The sequence below is a fragment of the Sus scrofa genome, chromosome 5, assembly GCF_054392235.1.
Source record: "Sus scrofa isolate SSC_HxYL_T2T_F1_AM1 chromosome 5, Sscrofa_HxYL_maternal_Yorkshire_Landrace_v2.0, whole genome shotgun sequence".
Lineage (NCBI taxonomy): Eukaryota > Metazoa > Chordata > Mammalia > Artiodactyla > Suidae > Sus > Sus scrofa.
Genome location: NC_139387.1, coordinates 93,993,620 through 94,012,794, shown reverse-complemented (window position 1 = coordinate 94,012,794; position 19,175 = coordinate 93,993,620). Strand labels below are relative to the sequence as shown.

At 40.3% G+C, this 19,175-nt stretch overlaps 1 protein-coding gene across 9 annotated transcripts in view; it reads left to right on the top strand.

Annotated features, from left to right (window-relative positions):
• The first annotated feature begins 530 nt into the window (after positions 1-530).
• NEDD1 (NEDD1 gamma-tubulin ring complex targeting factor) overlaps positions 531-19,175 on the top strand; it is a 44,299-nt gene continuing 25,654 nt past the window's right edge. For 3 of the 9 annotated variants that reach the window (XR_014804318.1, XM_084957503.1, XM_021092727.2), the window contains exons 1-5: positions 531-611; positions 3,387-3,530; positions 6,926-7,020; positions 8,522-8,638; positions 11,277-11,417. Coding sequence is in view for 8 of the 9 variants with exons in the window: in XM_084957503.1 (XP_084813629.1) it covers positions 3,395-3,530; positions 6,926-7,020; positions 8,522-8,638; positions 11,277-11,417 (489 nt within the window). In the remaining variant the exon portion in view is untranslated. Of the gene's footprint in view, positions 612-3,386; positions 3,531-4,266; positions 4,369-5,219; positions 5,333-5,874; positions 5,974-6,925; positions 7,021-8,521; positions 8,639-11,276; positions 11,418-19,175 lie in introns of those variants that run through there. The other 6 variants (XM_084957509.1, XM_084957504.1, XM_084957507.1 and 3 more) reach the window with 5 other exon arrangements.

Below are 19,175 nucleotides of genomic sequence, written 5' to 3'. Positions count from 1 at the left end.
ATTTCTTAGCTTTTTTAGCATGTCTCTTGGTTTGTAAATTGCTTTGGGTATCATCAGCTCTCCCAGGTTTCCTCTTTAGCGAAGCCTTTCCCAAACCCACATCCATGTTCGTTTCTCTTTCATGCATCTGGTACGCAATTCAGTTTTCGCTTTTCACTTAAGTGTGAATTACTTATGAACGTCTGCTGGGCCAGGGACCACGAGAGTTGACTGTACCCCAGTATTCCCAGGCTAAACTCATCACTGTGCACCCACCCAGAGCCTAACGAAGGCCTTGGCACACAGTAGGCAGTCAGTGAACAAATGGATGACAAAGGGCAGCAGCGGCCCGGCCCCAGTTCCTTCGCTGGGGCGTGGAGGGATGGAGGCCGGCAATTACGGCCCAGCGGTTAGGGTCAAGACCCCCATCAAGCCCCAGCACCGCCCTAGGCCCAGCCCCTAGCCCGGGCTCTGCCCGCCTACCGGAGCCACCGCTTCGGGCGGTGCCTCTCCCGGTGACGCCAGGCGGGGGCGGGACTTCCGGCCGCCGAAGTTTAACACTCCAGGCGGGAGCCGGAAGCCCAGCGCCGGAGCGGGCCGGTCCGATGCCCCCGGTCTACGGCGGCTGAGAGGTGAGGTTCGGAGGGCCGGGGGCAGTGGGCCGACGCCCGCCACGTACTTGCTGTCTCTTGGCCCCTGACCACCCTCCGGCACCGCAGGGGGCGGGTCGGAGGTCCCTGGGCCCCCAGAGCCCCGGCCGGCCGGGCGCTCGGGACGTTTGCGGGGCAGGGGCGCGGCGGTGCGTTTGGCGCGGAAGTGCCCGGGAGCCGCGGGCCGGGGTCGTGCACCCCCGCCTGTGACAGCCTCGGATCGAGCCCGAGAGGTGGCCCGGCTTCACGGGAGCAGGTTGTTGGCAGCTCTGGGGTCTGCGCTGCCTCTGGAAAGTTTGCCGTTTGCCCACAGTCCCGCTTCCTTTTTGTAAATCTCTCAAATCCGACTCTTTTAGCCGGCGCTTGAATGCATTTTACAAGGTAACCCCAGCTGAGCAACACTCCTGCAAGTAAAATGCCTTTTGGGTGAATGAAAGTTGGAGAACTTTTATTTGTTTAAGCTAGGTGTCGTAGTGGAATTGTTTCTTGTAACCGTGCTCCCCAGATCTGGGGCTGGCGGGCTCTTACCGCCTTGTGTCCTGACAGCTCACTTTTGATGGGCGCCTTTTCCAGAGGCTGATGTAATGCCCCTCCCTTAAATGTGTCTGTTCTGGGAAGATGGAGGTTGGTGGGTCAGTGGTCCCCTTCCCAACAGACATTGGGTGACTTGGCCAAAGTGACTAACTCTGGACACATCCACTGTGCCCAGGCTACAGGGATCTTTCCGCTACTCCACAACTGCTCCACAGGAATGACCTAAGATTGTAGTAAAGACGTTTTTCAGTGGTGTTTCCTGGATGTACAGATGCTTTTCCAGCACTAAATTGTTGTTGAGTAGGAAATGGAAAGGACACGTTACCACATGTTAAGGCACCAAATCCAAACACTGTCTACATTTCAACAGATTACTAGCGGCTTTTAGTAGAATGGTATTTATGTGATGAGTGAAGCATAATGAATCACATAAGTGACTTTTCTAGTTAACAAAACTTTTAGCCTCTCTTCTTTTGTCTTTTACTTTTTCTAGGGCCGCTCCCGGGACATATGGAGGTTCCCAGGGTAGGGGGTCGAATCGGAGCTGTAGCCACCAGCCTGTGCCACAGCCACGGCAACGCAGGATCTGAGCCGTGTCTACAACCCGCACCACAGCTCACGGCAACGCCGGATCCCCAACCCACTGAGCAAGGCCAGGGATCAAACCCACAACCCCATGGTCCCTAGTCGGATTCGTTAACCACTGCGCCACGACGGGGACTCCAAAACTTATAGCCTCTTTATAAACACATTCTTGGGAATGAAAGGGCCCTGTGATTTATTATGCCTTTAACTTGGCCTCTGAAATTGAGGATACTCATCAATGTGATGTTTTGTTGATGACTTGGGACCCTGTCTGTGACATCACGTACACTTAGCTGCACGCTCGCACTGTCTGTACCAGGAATTCGTGGAGGGTATAGTTCTAGGCTCCCATCTCTTCCCTTCCCCTTCCTCCTAGGTATTTTTGAGCATTTTTTTTTCCTTCCCTGTCATGCATTACTACTTGCTTTTTGTCTTCCAGACTGCCTTGGTTAGTGAAGTCACTTTGTCAGAATTGTGTTTGAACTGTGTGCTGCAAGTAGATAATACAAGTGAAGGCATTGTAGACCAGGTGTTGGTGTAGGGACTTAGTGACTTCTCCTAAGGCTGTATTTGCTAATTTTCTAGAAAATTACTTAGAAAAACTGGAGTGGTGGGATTCTGACCTGGAGGAGTGCCAGAGTTTCTCTTACATTTTTTAAAAGATTAGGAAGTTACCTATCCATCAGTTATTTGTTAAGTTCCTACTGTGCGCCAGGAATGTTTCGAGACTGGTATTAAACAGGATAGAATTGCTGTCCTCAGGATCAAGTCAGGGGAGGCAGACGTTACTGTAAGAACTGCAGATAGTAGGATGGGCCATGGAAAAATGAAACAGGATAATGGGCTATAGGACAACTGGTATGGAGCTGCTTTAGGCATGGTGGTCACGGAACGCCTTTCTGAGGAAGAAACATGAGCTGAGACTGGCTGATGCGAAGGAGAAATCTGGGCAAAGACCCATTCTGGGCAGAGGGGGGAGCAAACTTAAAGACACCACGGAGGTGAGGAGGTGAGAAAGAAGGCCTCTGAGTTTGGTGCTCCCAGGGAGAAGAGGTAGGAAAGTTACATCAGGGCTAGTCTGTGTTAGTATGGTGCTAAGGAGGTTAGATTCCGTTATAATTACTGTGGAGAGCCATTGGAAAGATCAGCTAAGAGAATGGGATCTGGTTTACCTTTTAGAATGATCACTCCAGCAGCTTTGTGGTGAGCTCAGTCTCTGGGACCAAAGTGGATGAGTAGAGCCACTTGTATTAGATAAGATGCCTCGTTTTAACTCTTTTTAAAAAATGAATCCTTAATTGCTTTTAAAATCTGTTGTTTTAGGAGTTCCCTTCATGGCTCAGTGGTTAATGAACCCACCCAGGATCCATGAGGACGTGGGTTCAATCCCTGGCCTCGATCAGTGGGTTAAGGATCCGGCGTTGCCTTGGGCTGTGGTGTAGGTTGCAGATGGGGCTTGGATCCCGAGTTGCTGTGGCTGTGGTGTAGGCTGGCAGCTGTGGCTCCCATTAGACCCCTAGCCTGGGAACTTCCATATGCTGCAGTGCAGCCCTAAAACAAAACAAAACAAAATAAATAAAATAAATAAATAAATAAATAAAAATTAAAAAAAGTAAAATCTGTTGTTTTAAACTATAGGTGCAGTCATGCAGGAAAACCTCAGATTTGCTTCATCTGGAGATGATGTTAAAATATGGGATGCTTCATCTATGACACTGGTGGATAAATTCAACCCACACACATCACCACATGGAATCAGCTCAGTGTGTTGGAGCAGCAATAGTATCCTTTTCTTTTTTAAACAACCAGTTTTTGCTAGTTTAAATAACCACTATCAATGAAACTTTTGCATGTGACCCATAAAGAGAAACATTTGGCAGAGCTGTGAAAGATAAAGTGAAATAGGAATTTAATGCACAGTATAGCATATGAATGCACACTGATACTCTCCATTGGTTTCATTTAAAAATTTTTTATTTGCAAGCCACAACATGGAAAAGCATTGCTTTTAAAAATATATGTTAGGGAGTTCATGTGGTGGCTCAGTGGTAAAGAACCCGACTAGTATCCATGAGGAAGCAGGTTGGATCCTTGGTCTCATTTAGTGGGTTAAGGATCCTGCATTGCCATGAGCTGTGGTGTAGGTTACAGACATGGCTCGGATCCTGCATTGCTGTGGCTGTGGTGTAGACTGGCAGCTACAGCTCCAGTTCAACCCCCAGCCTAGGAACCTCCATATGCCATGGGTGCAGCCCTAAAAAGACAAAAGCGGAAAAAAAAAAAAGGAAATATATGTTAGCTACTAGAGGCAGACCATAGAATTAGTTTGGTTATCAACAATTTGTTATTTTTTTATTTTTACTTTTTTTTGGGGGGCTGCACCTGCGGTTTATGGAGGTTCCCAGGCTAGGGGTTGAATCAGAGCTGTAGCCACTGTCCTACCCCACAGCCACAGAGCCGCATCTGTGACCTACACCACAGCTCATGGCAATGCCGGATCCTTAACCCACTGAGCAAGGCTAGGGATCAACGTGCATCCTCATGGATACTAGTTGGGTTTGTTAACCCCTGAGCCACGATGGGAACTCCAAAAATTTGTTATTGAATCAAATGGAATAAGGTACGTAATGGTGGGAAAAATTGTGAAAGGTTGCAGAGTGACTTTTTGCAGCTACATTTAGATGTTTGTGGGTCTGGTCTGGAGGTTACAGACAGAACTTGAAGGCAGAAGCAAAGGTTGAGGGAGGAGATAAAAATTGTCTGCTGTTCCCAGCTTACTGATGTACTCTCTTAATTTCTCTTCTCCGTGATGAAAATAGTCTCCTTTCCCAAAAAGACAAGGGAAATTGTCTAGATTGACTTTTCCTAAGGTTTTTGTTTTTCTGATTCACACCTTCCTTGTCTTAGTAAGTTCCTAGATCTGGGTTCAGTGAACTCATAAATACGGATTTCTCAATATTGTACTCTTGACATTTGGGGCCAGATAATGCTTTGTTATGGGGGCTGCCCTGTGCATTGTTGGATGTTGAGAAGCCTTCCTGGCTTCACCAAGATGCTGATAGCCCCACTGGTGACAGCTAAAAACATCTCCTGAATTGCCAAATGTCACCTGGGGGCCAGAAGCACCCCAGTTGAGTACTCTGAGTACACAGTACTCTTACTACCTTTTGTGTCAAAATATTTTATATACTTGGTATGCTAGAAATAGTCATTCTTTTGTGGAACTTATATATTATTTCTTAACAGATTGAGCTTTAACATGTGTCTGATCTTATCAATATCAAAGTAGTAATATTCTGTTTCCTGATGAAAGTACAAATATCAAAGCTTTTAAGTAGGAATGATTCATGAACAAAACATTAGAAGTTTTCATGCACAATCTAATTATTCTTGCAAATATATAACAAAAAAATAACAAATTTTCTTATTGAATTGTTTACCTCTTCATTATTCCTTAATTTTGTATTAAAGTAGCAAAATAAATTACTTTGGTGCTCTATTAATCAAACTTACGGTGAAGAGACTACATTTTTGAAGGACTCACCAGATGTATAGTGGGGGAAATGTTTCAAAAAGAGGGACAAGTATGTGAGGTTGCCTCTATTATTAGATCTATTATTAGATTTTTATTATGTTTAGCGCTTAATTTTCATTGTTCCTGCATAAAAGTAGCAACCCTTAAGATCGATTATTTTTATTTTAAGGAGTTTGATTAGGAGTTGGCATTTACTGATAAACCATGTAGTGGTCTATGGACAAAACCAATGTGACTCTGTGATGGTGTCCAGTGACTTGTAGACACCAGTCTTATTTCTGTGTAGTTTTCTTGTACAAGTAAGTACGTGTGCACTGGAAACCCTTGTGCAGTCTTATTCCTGTTGAGGCTTTGATGCATTCCATGCAGGTTAGTCGCTGAAGACCCAGGAATTCCCAGACTCAGAGATCTGGGGATCACTGAGCACGGATTCTAGGGACAGGCTTGACGGTGTGGTATCAGGGAGATTAGTTGTCTTATTTTTGGTTTCTTTGGTCCTCTAGGCAATGCTCCTCACTTTCGCATAGCTTATAACACTTAGGAGATATTAAAGGAGTAACTAGAGAACCTTCTTGTATTATCTTCTTTCAGTCCTTCTTTTCTATATTCTAAGGAGACAAGTAGCAATAAACATAGGAAGAAGTCAAGGGAAGGGGAATGATGTATTTTTCTCAATGCTGTAATATCTAGGTAAGTAGAAGTGATTTTGTTTGAATCATATATCATAATAAAGTTACAGTCCAGTGTTTGGTCACAGAATATCTGAATGTGCCATAAATCATCCAAAAGTAATGCAGTTAGGACTTCGTTTGTTAAAAGCATAATTTAAACTTCTGCCATTTTAATTTGACTCTCAAAATCATACTTGTTTTTGGTTATTTTGTTTAGTCATTCTGGTTTTAAAACATTGTTTTGTGTTTACTGATTCTTTCACTTATAATTTATGTAAAATGAGGTAAATATAAGTTTAAATTGTTAAATTAATTTTTAAATATTTTAATAATTTAAATTATTTTAAATAATTTAAGTTTAATTCAATTGGAATAGTTAAAGCTCTTTCAAACATAGTTGCTATGTAACCACACGTATTTATATTTGCTACATATACTGTAATATTCTCAACACATTTAAGATTGAAACACTTTATTGTAAAAATCCCAGTCCTGAGAAAACAGCAGGCTTTATTTTTTTAGTGGAAAAATAGGAGACTAACCTGGATATTTGTTTCCTAGCTAAAGTTGGTATCAAGCCCTGTTACTAAATAACTATCTTAAACAGTGTTTATAGATGAAAAGGCTGATTGATATTTGCCTGATGTAGCTTTTACCATGCTCTCATTCTTGAAGGATAAAATTAGACCTTCTGGCCTACTCTTTGAACATGGAGTATTATTTCACAGGGGGTTAAATAGCTTTCAAGTGATGGCAAAGCCAGAAGGATAGTTCTTCCCTGCAGTAATAGTAAAGAGAATTAGTCTTAGTAATTAGTAACCCGAGCCGTTTTTGAAAGCTAATGTATAAGCTATGTTTGTTGTGTGTCTCTTACTTTAATGTGCTTGCCTTTATCATCACAATTCCTATAATGATAGTTGGGTGCTAGAGCTGCTCATGAATTGTTTGATGCTCCATAACTCTTCATTTAGATAACTTCCTAGTGACAGCATCTTCCAGTGGCGATAAAATAGTCGTTTCAAGTTGCAAATGTAAACCTGTTCCACTTTTAGAGCTGGGTGAAGGGGTAAGTGATTTTTCTCTTAACTTTTAAAATCTTAGGTCTGCTCGGGTGGTAATTGCTTATTTATTATGGTGCTCACAACTAGATATAAAGGTGTTTACAAGTATTATTCTTAACCTGAGTTAAAAATAATACAGTGACACTTGAGGGTGAAATAAGTGTGCTTTCTGAAACATCTTTAGGCAAAATAACGTTGGATCCCAGGGGAGCCCGTCAAGGACTTAGATTTCCTCAACTAGGCAATTACTTTCTCCATTTCTCTTTGTGGGAGGTTCCCTGGTATTGCTATGGTTTTTTAAGACCATGTTCCACCAAGGTCCCTGGGTTGAGTTGACCATAAGAGTCCTAATTACGTAGCTCTACCCTTAATGACACTGGGCTCAGGACCGTCTGGTAAAGACCCTTACCTGATGGTAGCCTTCTGCTTTAGCTCCTGTCCACCTGGTACTGCCTGAGCCTTCTCAAGCTCTTCTGTAACAGGATGACTTTGTCAGAAAGAGCTTTGGGTCCAGAGCATTTAAATGAAATTCTTACTGTGTATTTTTACCCTTTTGTTTTATAAGTTAATCCCTCTGATTCAGGTTGATGCTGCCGTCCTCATTTCCAGTCACACATTTCTGGAAAGTTGTTTCCATTTTAAATAAGATAAGGTCTAAATAAAAAAGATACAAGTAGTTGATAGCTTGTTCTTTTTTTAAATTTCAAAGTTTTCATAGCAGGCTCTAAATCATTATGAATTGTCATCATTTTGTACACTAATAAAATTTAGAATCTGGTTAGTTAGTCTGTTTAGACCTAAGTTCGTCCCTAGAATGTTGCCTGCAAGAGAATTATAGTGGCTATGCCAAAACATTGATGTAATGTGCTCCTGATACATTTTTTTTTTTTTCTTTTTACAGCTGCACCTGAGGCATATGGAAGTTCCCAGGCTAGGGGTCGAACTGGAGCTACAGCTCCTGGCCTACACCAGAGCCACAGCAATGCAGGATCAAGCTGCATCTGCAATCTACTTTGCAGTTTGCGGCAGTGCTGAATCCTTAACCTGCTGAGCGAGGCCAGGGATCGAACCTGCATTCTCATGGATTCTAGTCGGGTTCTCAACCCACTGAGTCACAACAGGAACTCCCGTCATGCGCTTAGTTTTAAGTGTTGGATGAGACTTGAAAGTTAGCTCTAGGCTCTGTTAAATTTATTTTATTATTTTTTTAAGTTTTTTAATTTTTTTGTTTTTTAGGGCCACACCCTTGGCACATGGAGGCTCCCAGGCTAGGGGTCGAATCATAGCCGTAGCTGCCACTCTATGCCAGAGCCACAGCAATGCCAGATCCGAGTTGTGTCTGTGACCTATATCACAGCTCACGGCAATTCCGGATCCTTAGCCCACTAAGTGAGGCCAGGGATCGAACCCACAACCTCATGGTTCTTCGTCCGATTCGTTTCCTCTGAGCCACAACGGGAACTCCTGGGCTCTGTTATATTAATGAGACTTTTTTTTTTTTAATAGCAAAAGCAGACATGTGTCAGTTTAAATTCAACATCTATGTATTTGGTAAGTGGAGGCCTGAATAACACAGTTAATATTTGGGATTTAAAATCAAAAAGAGTTCATCGATCTCTTAAGGTAAGCAACCTTTTTTTTCTTTTAATCCTTACAGAAATGGATATCCCACAATGTGTTTATTAGGACTGGTTATCAGACTTTTAATGTTAACTTTTTATGATAAAAATAAGCTTCTTCAGAATTGAAGTGAGATTTGTTAGGGAAAAGATGCTGTTTAGCTAAAAACTTAAGGTTTTTTGGTTTATCTTCCCCTCCATGTATGTCACTATATTGATATATTGCTGGTGTTTAAAACATTATTTTTTCCACTTTGTTCTACTCTTGTTTAAGTGAACCACTTCTTTCATTTAAAAAAAAAAAAAAAAAGTGAAAGAAAAGGTTTGTTGTCAACCAGAAATCTTTTTAAGGCACTTTGAAAAAATTACAGTGATTTTGGGATGACAGTCTTCAATCTAGCAATCAGAGTTGGGAATTTGGCTTCTTAATTCTTTACTACTGTTTGTATTATTTTTGTGTGTGTATATTTTTATCTTGATAATGAAATGTTTCTAAAATAATTTACTTTTTTTTTTTTTTTTTGGTCTTTTTGACTTTTGGGGCCACACCTGTGGCACATGGAGTTTCCCAGAATAGGGGTCCAATTGGAACTGTAGCTACCAGCCTACGCTGGAGCCACAGCAACGCCAGATCCCAGGTGCGTCTGCGACCTACACCACAGCTCACAACGCTGGATCCTTAACCCACTGAGCAAGGCCAGGGATCGAACCCACATCCTTGTGGATGCTGGTCAAGTTCGCTAACCACTGAGCCACAATGGCAACTCCAAAAATAATTAACTCTTTACAATCAGTGTTTCTTTAAATAGTTAGCTTTTTGCCGTTTCAGAAAATGAAAGTAAACATCATGGAAGCCTCTGGTTGTGACTTTTTTTTTTGGACTTCTCTTTTTTATTATTGTGTCCTTTTAATATTTAGAAGTTCTTTAAAATTACTTTTAATTTTCGTGTCTTTTTAAAAAGTTAATATGCAAAATTTTAAACATATGTGTATGTGTGTATGAATACACACACACACACACACACACACACGCCTGTACACAGAGAAAGAACTTCCCTTAACCCGTCATCCGTGTGGTCATCACGATCAGTTTCGGTGATGAGCAGCTCTTGGCCAGTATTGTTTTCTTTGTGTGCTTATCCACGCTCATCCTCAGACTCTCAGAGCATTTTGAAGCGGATACCAGAGATCATTATCGTTTTGTTGTGTATCTTAATGTCACTGAGTTACTTGTTAGAGATAGAGTATATAGAAGAATGGTTTTCTCTTAGCTAAGTTGAAATAACATCTATGATTGCTGTTTAAAATATTCCTTTTGGAAGTTCATTATTTTAAGTATTAGCTAAACTTTGAAGAGTCTTCAGGAAAATTAAAAAGTTGCCAATAACGAGCATACTTCACTTTTACTGCGTTCTTTGGTATTCCAGCCACTGTGCCTGTCATGTTTGTTCTGCGTATCTCAGTAGCCCTGCAGAGCAGGTAGTATTATTCGTGAGTACAAATGGAGACACTCAGGCTGAGGTGGTACAGAACTTGTTCAGTGTCCAGCAACTAGTAATGGCAGATGAGCTCCGCACGCAGATAATCTATTCATTGTGCAGTCTTGTCAGTTATGAAATAATTGAATTAAAGCTGTTTAGGGGGCTATACTGAGTCTAAATAGAGAATATCGTAAAGAATTGAGATCTGAAGTCTGTAGCCAGTTTTGTCACACAGTGTCACACATTTTAGGAGTGTCACTCATTCCCCTCCTCCTTACCACATGGCAAAATTCTACTCATTTTTCCATCCTAAGCTTTCTCAGTTACTCCAGATAGTTATTTTCTTCCCATCATTTGAAATTCCTAGAGGGCCACCTTCCTTCACGCATTGTTAACACGTGTGTGAGGTTACACAGGTTTCTTAACCTTAGTTAACGCGCCTATAAATTGGGGAAAGTGATTGTTATAAAGATTAATAGTAATATGTAAAATGCCTAACCTTAGCTGGTGCTCAGCAGATGGAAGCATCAAATCTCAACTGTGTCTGGCTTATTCTGGCTTCGAGGCTTTTGTTTTACACTCTTTTCCATTTTGCAGGGTCGGTTTCTTTCTCCTTCCCCTAATTTCCTGCTGAAGGTTGAACTCCAGCCTTGTGTCTTCCACAAAGCTTCCTCTGTCAGCTCTGGTCTTTCTCTTTCCTCTGACACTTTGTCTCTGCCACTCATTTAGCACTCATTCTGCCATTTGCATGTTCACTTAAATGTCCTGTCTTCTCACCTGTGTACTAATATTCTCCAAGGCCGGGACTTTCACAATAGTCAACTTGAAATAAATGTTACTTGTCAGTGGAAGTGAATCCTTTAAGGTAGGTAGAATGCCATTTAGAAAATTACCTTTCCTTTAGGTGTCTTGTTTCAGAGTGCCCAATCGTTATTATGGTTATGAAATACAAATCTTTGTTCCCTGAAAAGATTTGATGTTGATCGGATAATTTACTACTCATTTGACTAATTTTTTTTAGATTATTTGAGGAAAATGTTAAAGCAGATATTAGATTGACAAATACATAGTATTTAACAAAACATACAATTTACAAAAACATGAAAATGTGCTCTTTGAAGGTTGTATAGCACTGTATTTACTTTCATTTCTTTCATTCAGGATCATAAAGATGAAGTAACTTGTGTAACATATAATTGGAATGATTGCTACATTGCTTCTGGATCTCTCAGTGGTGAAATTATTTTGCACAGTGTAACCACTAATTTATCTAGTACTCCTTTTGGCCATGGTAGTAACCAGGTACAGTATGGGTTTATTCAAAATAAAGTTGATAATATAGATTTTTAATTCTTGTGTAAGAGTGAATTTAAATCATAGGAACAAAAACAAGGAGAAAGGAAGGTGTATAGTTTCATATAGGGCTGATGTGAGAGAAAGATGAGAAGGGTAAGCAGGAGGAGTTTCCATTGTGGTTCAGTGTGTTAAGAACCTGACATAGTATCCATGAGGATGCAGTTTCAATCCCTGACCTCTCTCAGTGGGTTAAGGATCAGGCGTTGCTGCAAGCTGCTGTGTAGGTCATAGATCCGGCTTGGATCTGATGTTGCTGTGACTCTGGTGTAGGCTGCCAGCTGCAGCTCTGATTTAACCCCTAGCCCAGGAGCTTCCATACGCCACAGGTGCAGTCCTAAAAAGTAAGGAAGAAAGGTCAGCAGGAACATAGTGTTGATGTGGGATTTTGAATGCCAGACCAAAGGTTTGACTTTTATTTTGGAAGGCATTTGGGGAAGTGGTCAGAAGCTCAGAGTTTTTTTTTTTTTTTTGGTCTTTTTAGGGCTGCACCCAAGGCATATGGAGGTTCTCAGGCTAGGGGTCCAACTGGAGCTGTAGCTGCTGGCCTACGCCACAGCCACAGCAATGCGGGATCCAAGTAGCATCTGCGACCCACACCACAGCTCATAGCAGTGCTGGATACTTAACCCACTGAGCAAAGCCAAGGATCAAACTTGCATCCTCATGGATGCTAGTCGGGTTCGTTAACTGCTCAGCCATGATGGGAACTACTGGTCAGAGCTTTTTTATAAATTGAATGTCAGAATCATAGAATCCTTGAATTGAAAAGAAGCCTTTAGAGGTAATCTCACTTTCTGCATTTTATGGATGGGAATAAGTGATTTGCACCAAGAATGTATTAAAAATGCCATAAAAGCAGGAAGTAATTTTTTTGTTATGATTTGTATTTTGATAATGGAGACAAAACCTAAGCCCATGTTGAAACTGTTGGGGAAGAAAGATCTTATCTAGCATTCAGAGTTGCTTGTTAAAGAAGTAGAGTAATCATTATCTTCTTCAGTATATTAGAAGCCTGACAAATTCAGATTTATAAATTCTGGGTTGAATTTTTAGTAACATAAATATTATTAGGTCAGATACTACCATGTAAATTCTTAGATTTCAGTTTTATTATTTTTTTCTAGAGAGTTTTCTTATTAAAACTAGAAATTGAAGAATAGCTCTTGAGGGCTTGGGATGGAAATGCTCTAAAATTAGGTGTGATGATGGTTGTACAACTATAAATATAATAAAATTCATAGAATTAAAAAAAAGAATAAGGAGTTCCCATCGTGGTGCAGCAGAAATGAATCCAACTAGGAACCATGAGGTTTCAGGTTCGAACCCTGGCCTTGCTCAGTGAGTTAAGGGTCCAGCGTTGCTGCAAGCTGTGGTGTAGGCCAGCAGCTGTAGCTCCGATTCGACCCCTAGCCTGGGAACCTCTTAAAAAGACAAAAGACCAAAAAATAAATAAATAAATAAATAAAGAATAGTACTGAAAATGTTAGGTTTACTTATTGCTCTTGGCCTTATATACAAAATATTAACGTTTTAAAAATTGAGATAACTTACAGATAATAAAATACACACATCTTAAATATACAGCTTGATGAATTTTTGTATATACATAAACCTATGTAACTGCATACTGCCAAAATTAAGATAGAGAACATTTCTGGCATAACAAAGGACTCCCTCTTAACCTATTCCAGTCACTAGCTCATATTTCTTTCTTTCTTTCTTCTTTTTGTTTTTTTTTTTTTCTTTCACTTTTTAGGGCCACACATGTGGCATAAGGAAGTTCACAGGCTAGGGGCTGAATCAGAGCTGCAGCTGCCAGCCTGTGCCACAACCACTGCAACTCAGGATCCAAGCTGTGTCTGTGACCTACACCACAGCTCAGGGCAATGCTGGATCCTTAACCTGCTGTGCAAGGCCAGGGATCGAACCTGCATCCTTATGGACACTAGTTGGGTTTATAACCTGCTGAGCCACAAAGGGAGCTCCCACTAGCTCATATTTCTTAAAAGAATTATATGTGTCTGATTTCTTCTAGTTTTCATTATGTTTGCTATGTTTCACAGAATAGTGATTCATACTGTTTTACTGCTGCACAGTGTTCTATTGTATGGATATGCCACAATGTATTTATCCATGCTGTTGTTGATGAACATATGAGCTGTTTCTAGTTTTTAGCTATTGTGAGAATAGCTACTACGAATATTCTTGTATAAGTCTTTTTGTGGATATGTTTTCATTTCTCTTGAGTAAATGCTCAGCAGCGAAATTGCCGGGTCTTAGGGTAGGCATTAAGTTTTACTTCGCTAAAAATTGCCCAAAAGTTTTAAAAGTGCTTATGCCATTTTATAGTTGTGGCAACGTTGTATGTGTGATCCATGTTTTGCTTACACAAGGTTTTGTCTGTCTTTTTTTGCTGGGGGGTGGTATATTAACCTTTAAATCTCACCATCAAACAATGAGCTCCTGTGTATGTTGCTCGTATGTTCATATTTTTGGAGTGAAGATAAGTGGAAAGCTTTAAGGGTGCACTGTGTTCAACACTTCATAATATACTAACAATAATTAATAAAACCTAGGGGTAATAATAACTAACTATATACCTTTATACACTTACTAGTGCAAGTATAGGGGCAAGGACTGCATATCGAGGAAAAACCCATTCAGGGCTGAACAGAGGTCCTTAGCTGCTGACAGAATTTCTCCTTGACTTCAGTCTTGGATCAAACCAAGGAGTCTGTCAGTGTACAGAACGCCAGTGTTCATCTTATGATTGAGTTAAAATTTTCTATTTTTGTTTCTGCGAACAAACAAGAATTTGAAATCTTTAAAAATCAAGTTGATTTCCTAGCAAAAGTCCTACTAAACCATGGAGTCCTACTAAATCTGCATTATGCTGAATTTCATATTGGAAATGAGCTTGCCTGAATATGTTTAGAATCTTACTTTGAAGTGTCTGAGCTGAATTGAAGCTGTTAGTTTTTTTGTGGATCACAGTGTCTATCTTCAGGGGAAAAAGAGCCTTACTGCCTCTGCAAGAGCTGCCAGGGCTGACAGACTCCTTAGATTATAATTGCAAGTTGCTATTTGGCAAGTTCAACAGCAGAGGTTCACACATAGGTTAACCTGTATTGCTTTTCTCAGACCATAGCCCTTTTGAAAGCAGTTAAAAAGTGGGTGCATTTTATTGCTTCCTTTGATTTTAAAATGATCTTTAAATGTAGTATCTTTGATATTTTAAATATAACATTTTTCAGTACATGTTCAATAAGTTCATTTTCTTCAGTGAAATTTTTGACATTTTAGGTAGAGATTTTATATTAATAAGCTTTTTGAGTACAGAAATCTGGAAGTATAAATAATTATTACCACATTTTAAAAATAATTATTTTATCAAGAATGAATTTAGCCCTTGGATAATAAAACTAGCCCACCGGATCCGGTGGCAGGGCCTCCTTGCCTGCCCACTTGCATCTCTCACAAGCGTCCTATCTTAATAAATCTATTCCTTGCCTATCAAAAAGGAAAAAAAAGAATGAGTTTAATTCTGATTTAGTTGACTTGGTTGACTGGTTTTGTTTGTACTTGAACTTTGGCACTCAAAAAGTTTGATTACAAAGCTTTATATCTAGAATAGTGGTTTCCTTTAGGTTATATGGGATACATTGGTATATAATTGTATACTCTGTATACTGTGGTATAGTGTGTCCTTGATTCTCTAAATGTATTTCCTTAGAGTTTGTATACTTTTCTAGCCTTTCTATTATGTTCTTGAGCAGTTTTATAACTGACCTGCTGGCATGAAATAAACTTGTATATCTTTTTTTTTTTTTTGCTTTTTAGAGCCATAGTTGCAGCATATGGAAGTTCCCAAGCTACGGGTCAAATCGGAGCTACAGCTGCCAGTCTACCCCACAGCAACAGCAACACAGAATCCCCAAGCCATGTCTGCAGCCTACACCACAGCTCATAGCAACGTTGGATCCCCAACCCACTGAGCAAGGCCAGGGATCGAACCCGCAACCTAATGGTTCCTAATTGGATTTGTTTCCTCTGTGCCACAACGGGAACTCCTGTATTACTATTTTTTTTTTTTTTGTCTCTTTGCCTTTTCGAGGGCCGCTTTCCCCCGGCATATGGAGGTTCCCAGGTTCCCAGGGGTCCAATCGGAGCTGTAGCTGCCGGCCTACACCAGAGCCACCGCAGCGCGGGATCCGAGCTGCACCTGTGACGTACACCACAGCTCACGGCAACACCGGATCCTTAACCCACTGAGCAAGGCCAGGAATTGAACCCGCAATCTGATGGTTCCCAGTCAGATTCGTTAATCACTGTGCCACAATGGGAACTCCATGTATTACTTCTTAAGGTGTAATTTTTTTCCTTTTGTTTTTCTCTTCTAAGTTTTCTTTAATATGAAGTGATTCGAACAATGTTTTCTTGTGATTTCTCTATAAAGCTCTGTCTTCCTTCCATATATTCTCTTGGTCCAATCTTGTTTTCTGCTTTTGCTTTTCTTTTCTTTTTTTTTAAATATAAGTAATTTGAAAAAAATTTTTATTATAGTTGATTTTGCCTTTTCTTATAAGTGTTCTATCCCAGGTATTCTCGTATTACTAGCCTTCATAATTATAATTTTTAATGGGTACATAATATTCCATTGTTTGAATGCCATCATTTATTTATGTGTTCTTTTTTGTTGTTGTTGCTTATTAGGGCCACACCTGCAACAGGCAGGAGGTTCCTAGGCTAGGGGTAGAATTGGAGCTACAGCTGCTGGCCTGCACCACAGCCACAGCAACACCAGATCCAAGCCGCTTCTGCAACCTACACCACAGATCACGGCAATGCTGGATCCTTAACCCAGTGAGCAAGGCCAGGGATTGAACCTGCAACCTCATGGTTACTAGTTGGATTTGTTGCTGCCGTGCCATGATGGGAACTCCCATCACCATTTATTTAAACATTCCTGTATTTTAGGTGTTTTCCAAATTTTTATAATCACAGTGAGTATCATATGTTAACATTGTTTCCATAAATATATGTTTTCTGCTTTTGACTTTTTCTTTGAGATTACAAATTCTCTTTCAGTGTAATTCAGTAGCAGGCTCACATTTTCTTTGTTTTTTCTTTGTTGGAACTTCTTCTGTGATTGACTACATGCAAGCCATTTTTAGCTTTTTTCCTTATTTTTGATTTTTAAAAATTCTTTCCTTTTTACCTATCTTTAAGGTATTATTTTTTGTATTTATTCATTCTGTTAAAAAATGTATAAAAACCTTCATTTTAAAAATAATTAAAATTTCAAATTCTTTTCCAAGTTTTGACATCTCATTTCTGAATTTTCTAATTCTGATTTATGTTGCTTTTTAATGTCTTGTATCATTTTATTGTCTTTTGGGTCATGTCTTTCTTCCTGTTTGCTTTGTTGTCCAAATAACTTTGTATGGAGTTTACTGTGAAGTTAATTTCCCTAGCCAGAGATGGCGTTTAGAGGGTATCTTTTCTTTCTTTTCTGAGGTTGCCTGGCTTCATTCAACTCCTTTACTTGTATGCGAACTTTCACTTTCTTTCAGCTCTGTTGATTGCAACCTATTCAGGTTTGCTTCCACTCTTAGTAGTGTCTGCTCAGTATGATGCCCTGATCTGGGCAGGAGGTGCTTTGGCTGCTCAGTTTGGGGAGTTCATTGGAGCCAAACTGCTTTAGCCCTTCAGACCTTCCTGTAAACCTCTTGCACAGCCCCACTAATGCAGTGGATATTCCTAGCTTAGCTGCTGTTGTCAAATTGGCCACCATGCTTTCCTGTGAATACCTTTTAGCTATTTGGGACTTTTCTTGTTCTCAGATCCATCTCAGGCTCTATAATTTCCTTCTAATTCTTCCTGCATAGGTAACTAATAGTCTGAAGGACTGTGGATGTCAATTATTTGACTTAGTAGTGTGTATTTCAGGGTCATGGGGATACCCAATGGTCTAGTTTTACTATATAGGTTGTTCATGGGATTTTAGTTTTGCTGTCTGTGAAACTCTCTCTCATACTCACTCTCTGCTGGGATTCCCCAAGACCAGGTTTATGATTCACTAGGAGGGCTCACAGGACTCAACATGGCTATGATTTATTACAGTGAAGTACAAAAGCGAAATCAGCAGAGGGAAAAGGTGCATTGGGTGAAGTCCCAAGGAAACCAGGCATGAGCTTCCAGGAGTTCTTTCTCAGTGGAGCGGATGTGCTTAATTTCCCCCACATCAAATTACAGCAACATGTATGAAACATTGTCCACCAGGGAAGCTTGTTAGAGACTCATTGGCCAGGGATTTTTTTGGGAGACAAGTTACCTAGGCGCCCTCTGCCTAGCATGTATTGAAATTTTAAACTCTAATAAGGAAAGCAGCTGTTCCGCCATGGTGCAGCCTTAAGCCATGTCTTTTGCACAAACTGTTTAGGCACAGTGAGCTGCTCTTGTCTGTCAGCGAGCCTCTGTCTTCAGTGAGGGTGACGGAAACCTTCTCCACGTCCAAGTTCCAAGATGCCAGCCAAGGGCCAATCTTGAAAGCAAGGCTTTCTAAGCATAGGCAATCTCAATTACAAGGACTTTAAGCGAGACAGCATTATGTTCATTTTTCCAGTTTTGAAGAGGTTGTTGCTGTAGTAGTGTGAAGTGTGGTCAGCAAGCCACTGGGAATAGAAATGGGCAGTAGCTCAGGTGGTAAATGCTTGGTGCTTAAAATAAGACACTGGCCATCGAGAGGAGGGAGGGAGGGAGGTGAAGGGATACTGTATATATTTATGTACATAAACATACTACATGAATGTACGTAAATATATATAGTGTCAATCTATCAGAGTGTAAAGATATAAGAATATGAATGTACATTTTATCACTGTGAAGGGAAGGCTTTTCTCAGTGTAGGAACAAAGTCATAAGTCATGAGACAAGTTTGATATATTTAAATACAGAAAAATTTAAAATTGGACAAAAAGCAAGACTTGAAAAATCAACAAAATTGAAAGGAAAATGGGGAAAACATATTTATGAGATCATTAATATCCCTATTATATAAAGATCATTTGCAAATTAGTATTTTAAAAATTTTAATAGGCTAATAGAAAATAAGCAAGGTAGATTAATGGGCAGTTCACAAAAAAAGAAGGCAAATGGTCATTTAGCATTTTTCAACCGAGAACTTTTAAAGCGTGAACAACAATGGAATGCAAATTCTTTCATAAATTAGCAATTAAAAAAAAATCGTGGCCGGGGTACTTGGAAATTGAAAATAGCCTAAATGTCCAACGTTAGATTATTTAGACAAATTGGTATACTCATGCATTCATATATTACCCAACTATTAAAATCATGTAGTAGAAAATATTTATGATACAGCTAAACTTTACAACAGTAAATTATGGTCCTCAGTTTTCTGTTGATACTTTACTTACACACAAACATATATACACACAGAAAAATACTTAAAGGTTATTTTCCAGAATATTAACCAGCTTTGGAGTTCCCGTTTACCTGAACCTGACGAACCTGACTAGTATCCATGAGGACACGGGTTCAGTCCCTGGCTCTGCTCAGTTGGGTTAAGGATCCAGCGTTGCCGTGAGCTGTGGTGTAGGTCACAGACACAGCTCTGATCTGGAGTTGCTGTGGCTGTGGTGAAGGCCGGCAGCTGCAGCTCTGATTTTGAACCCTAGCCTGGGA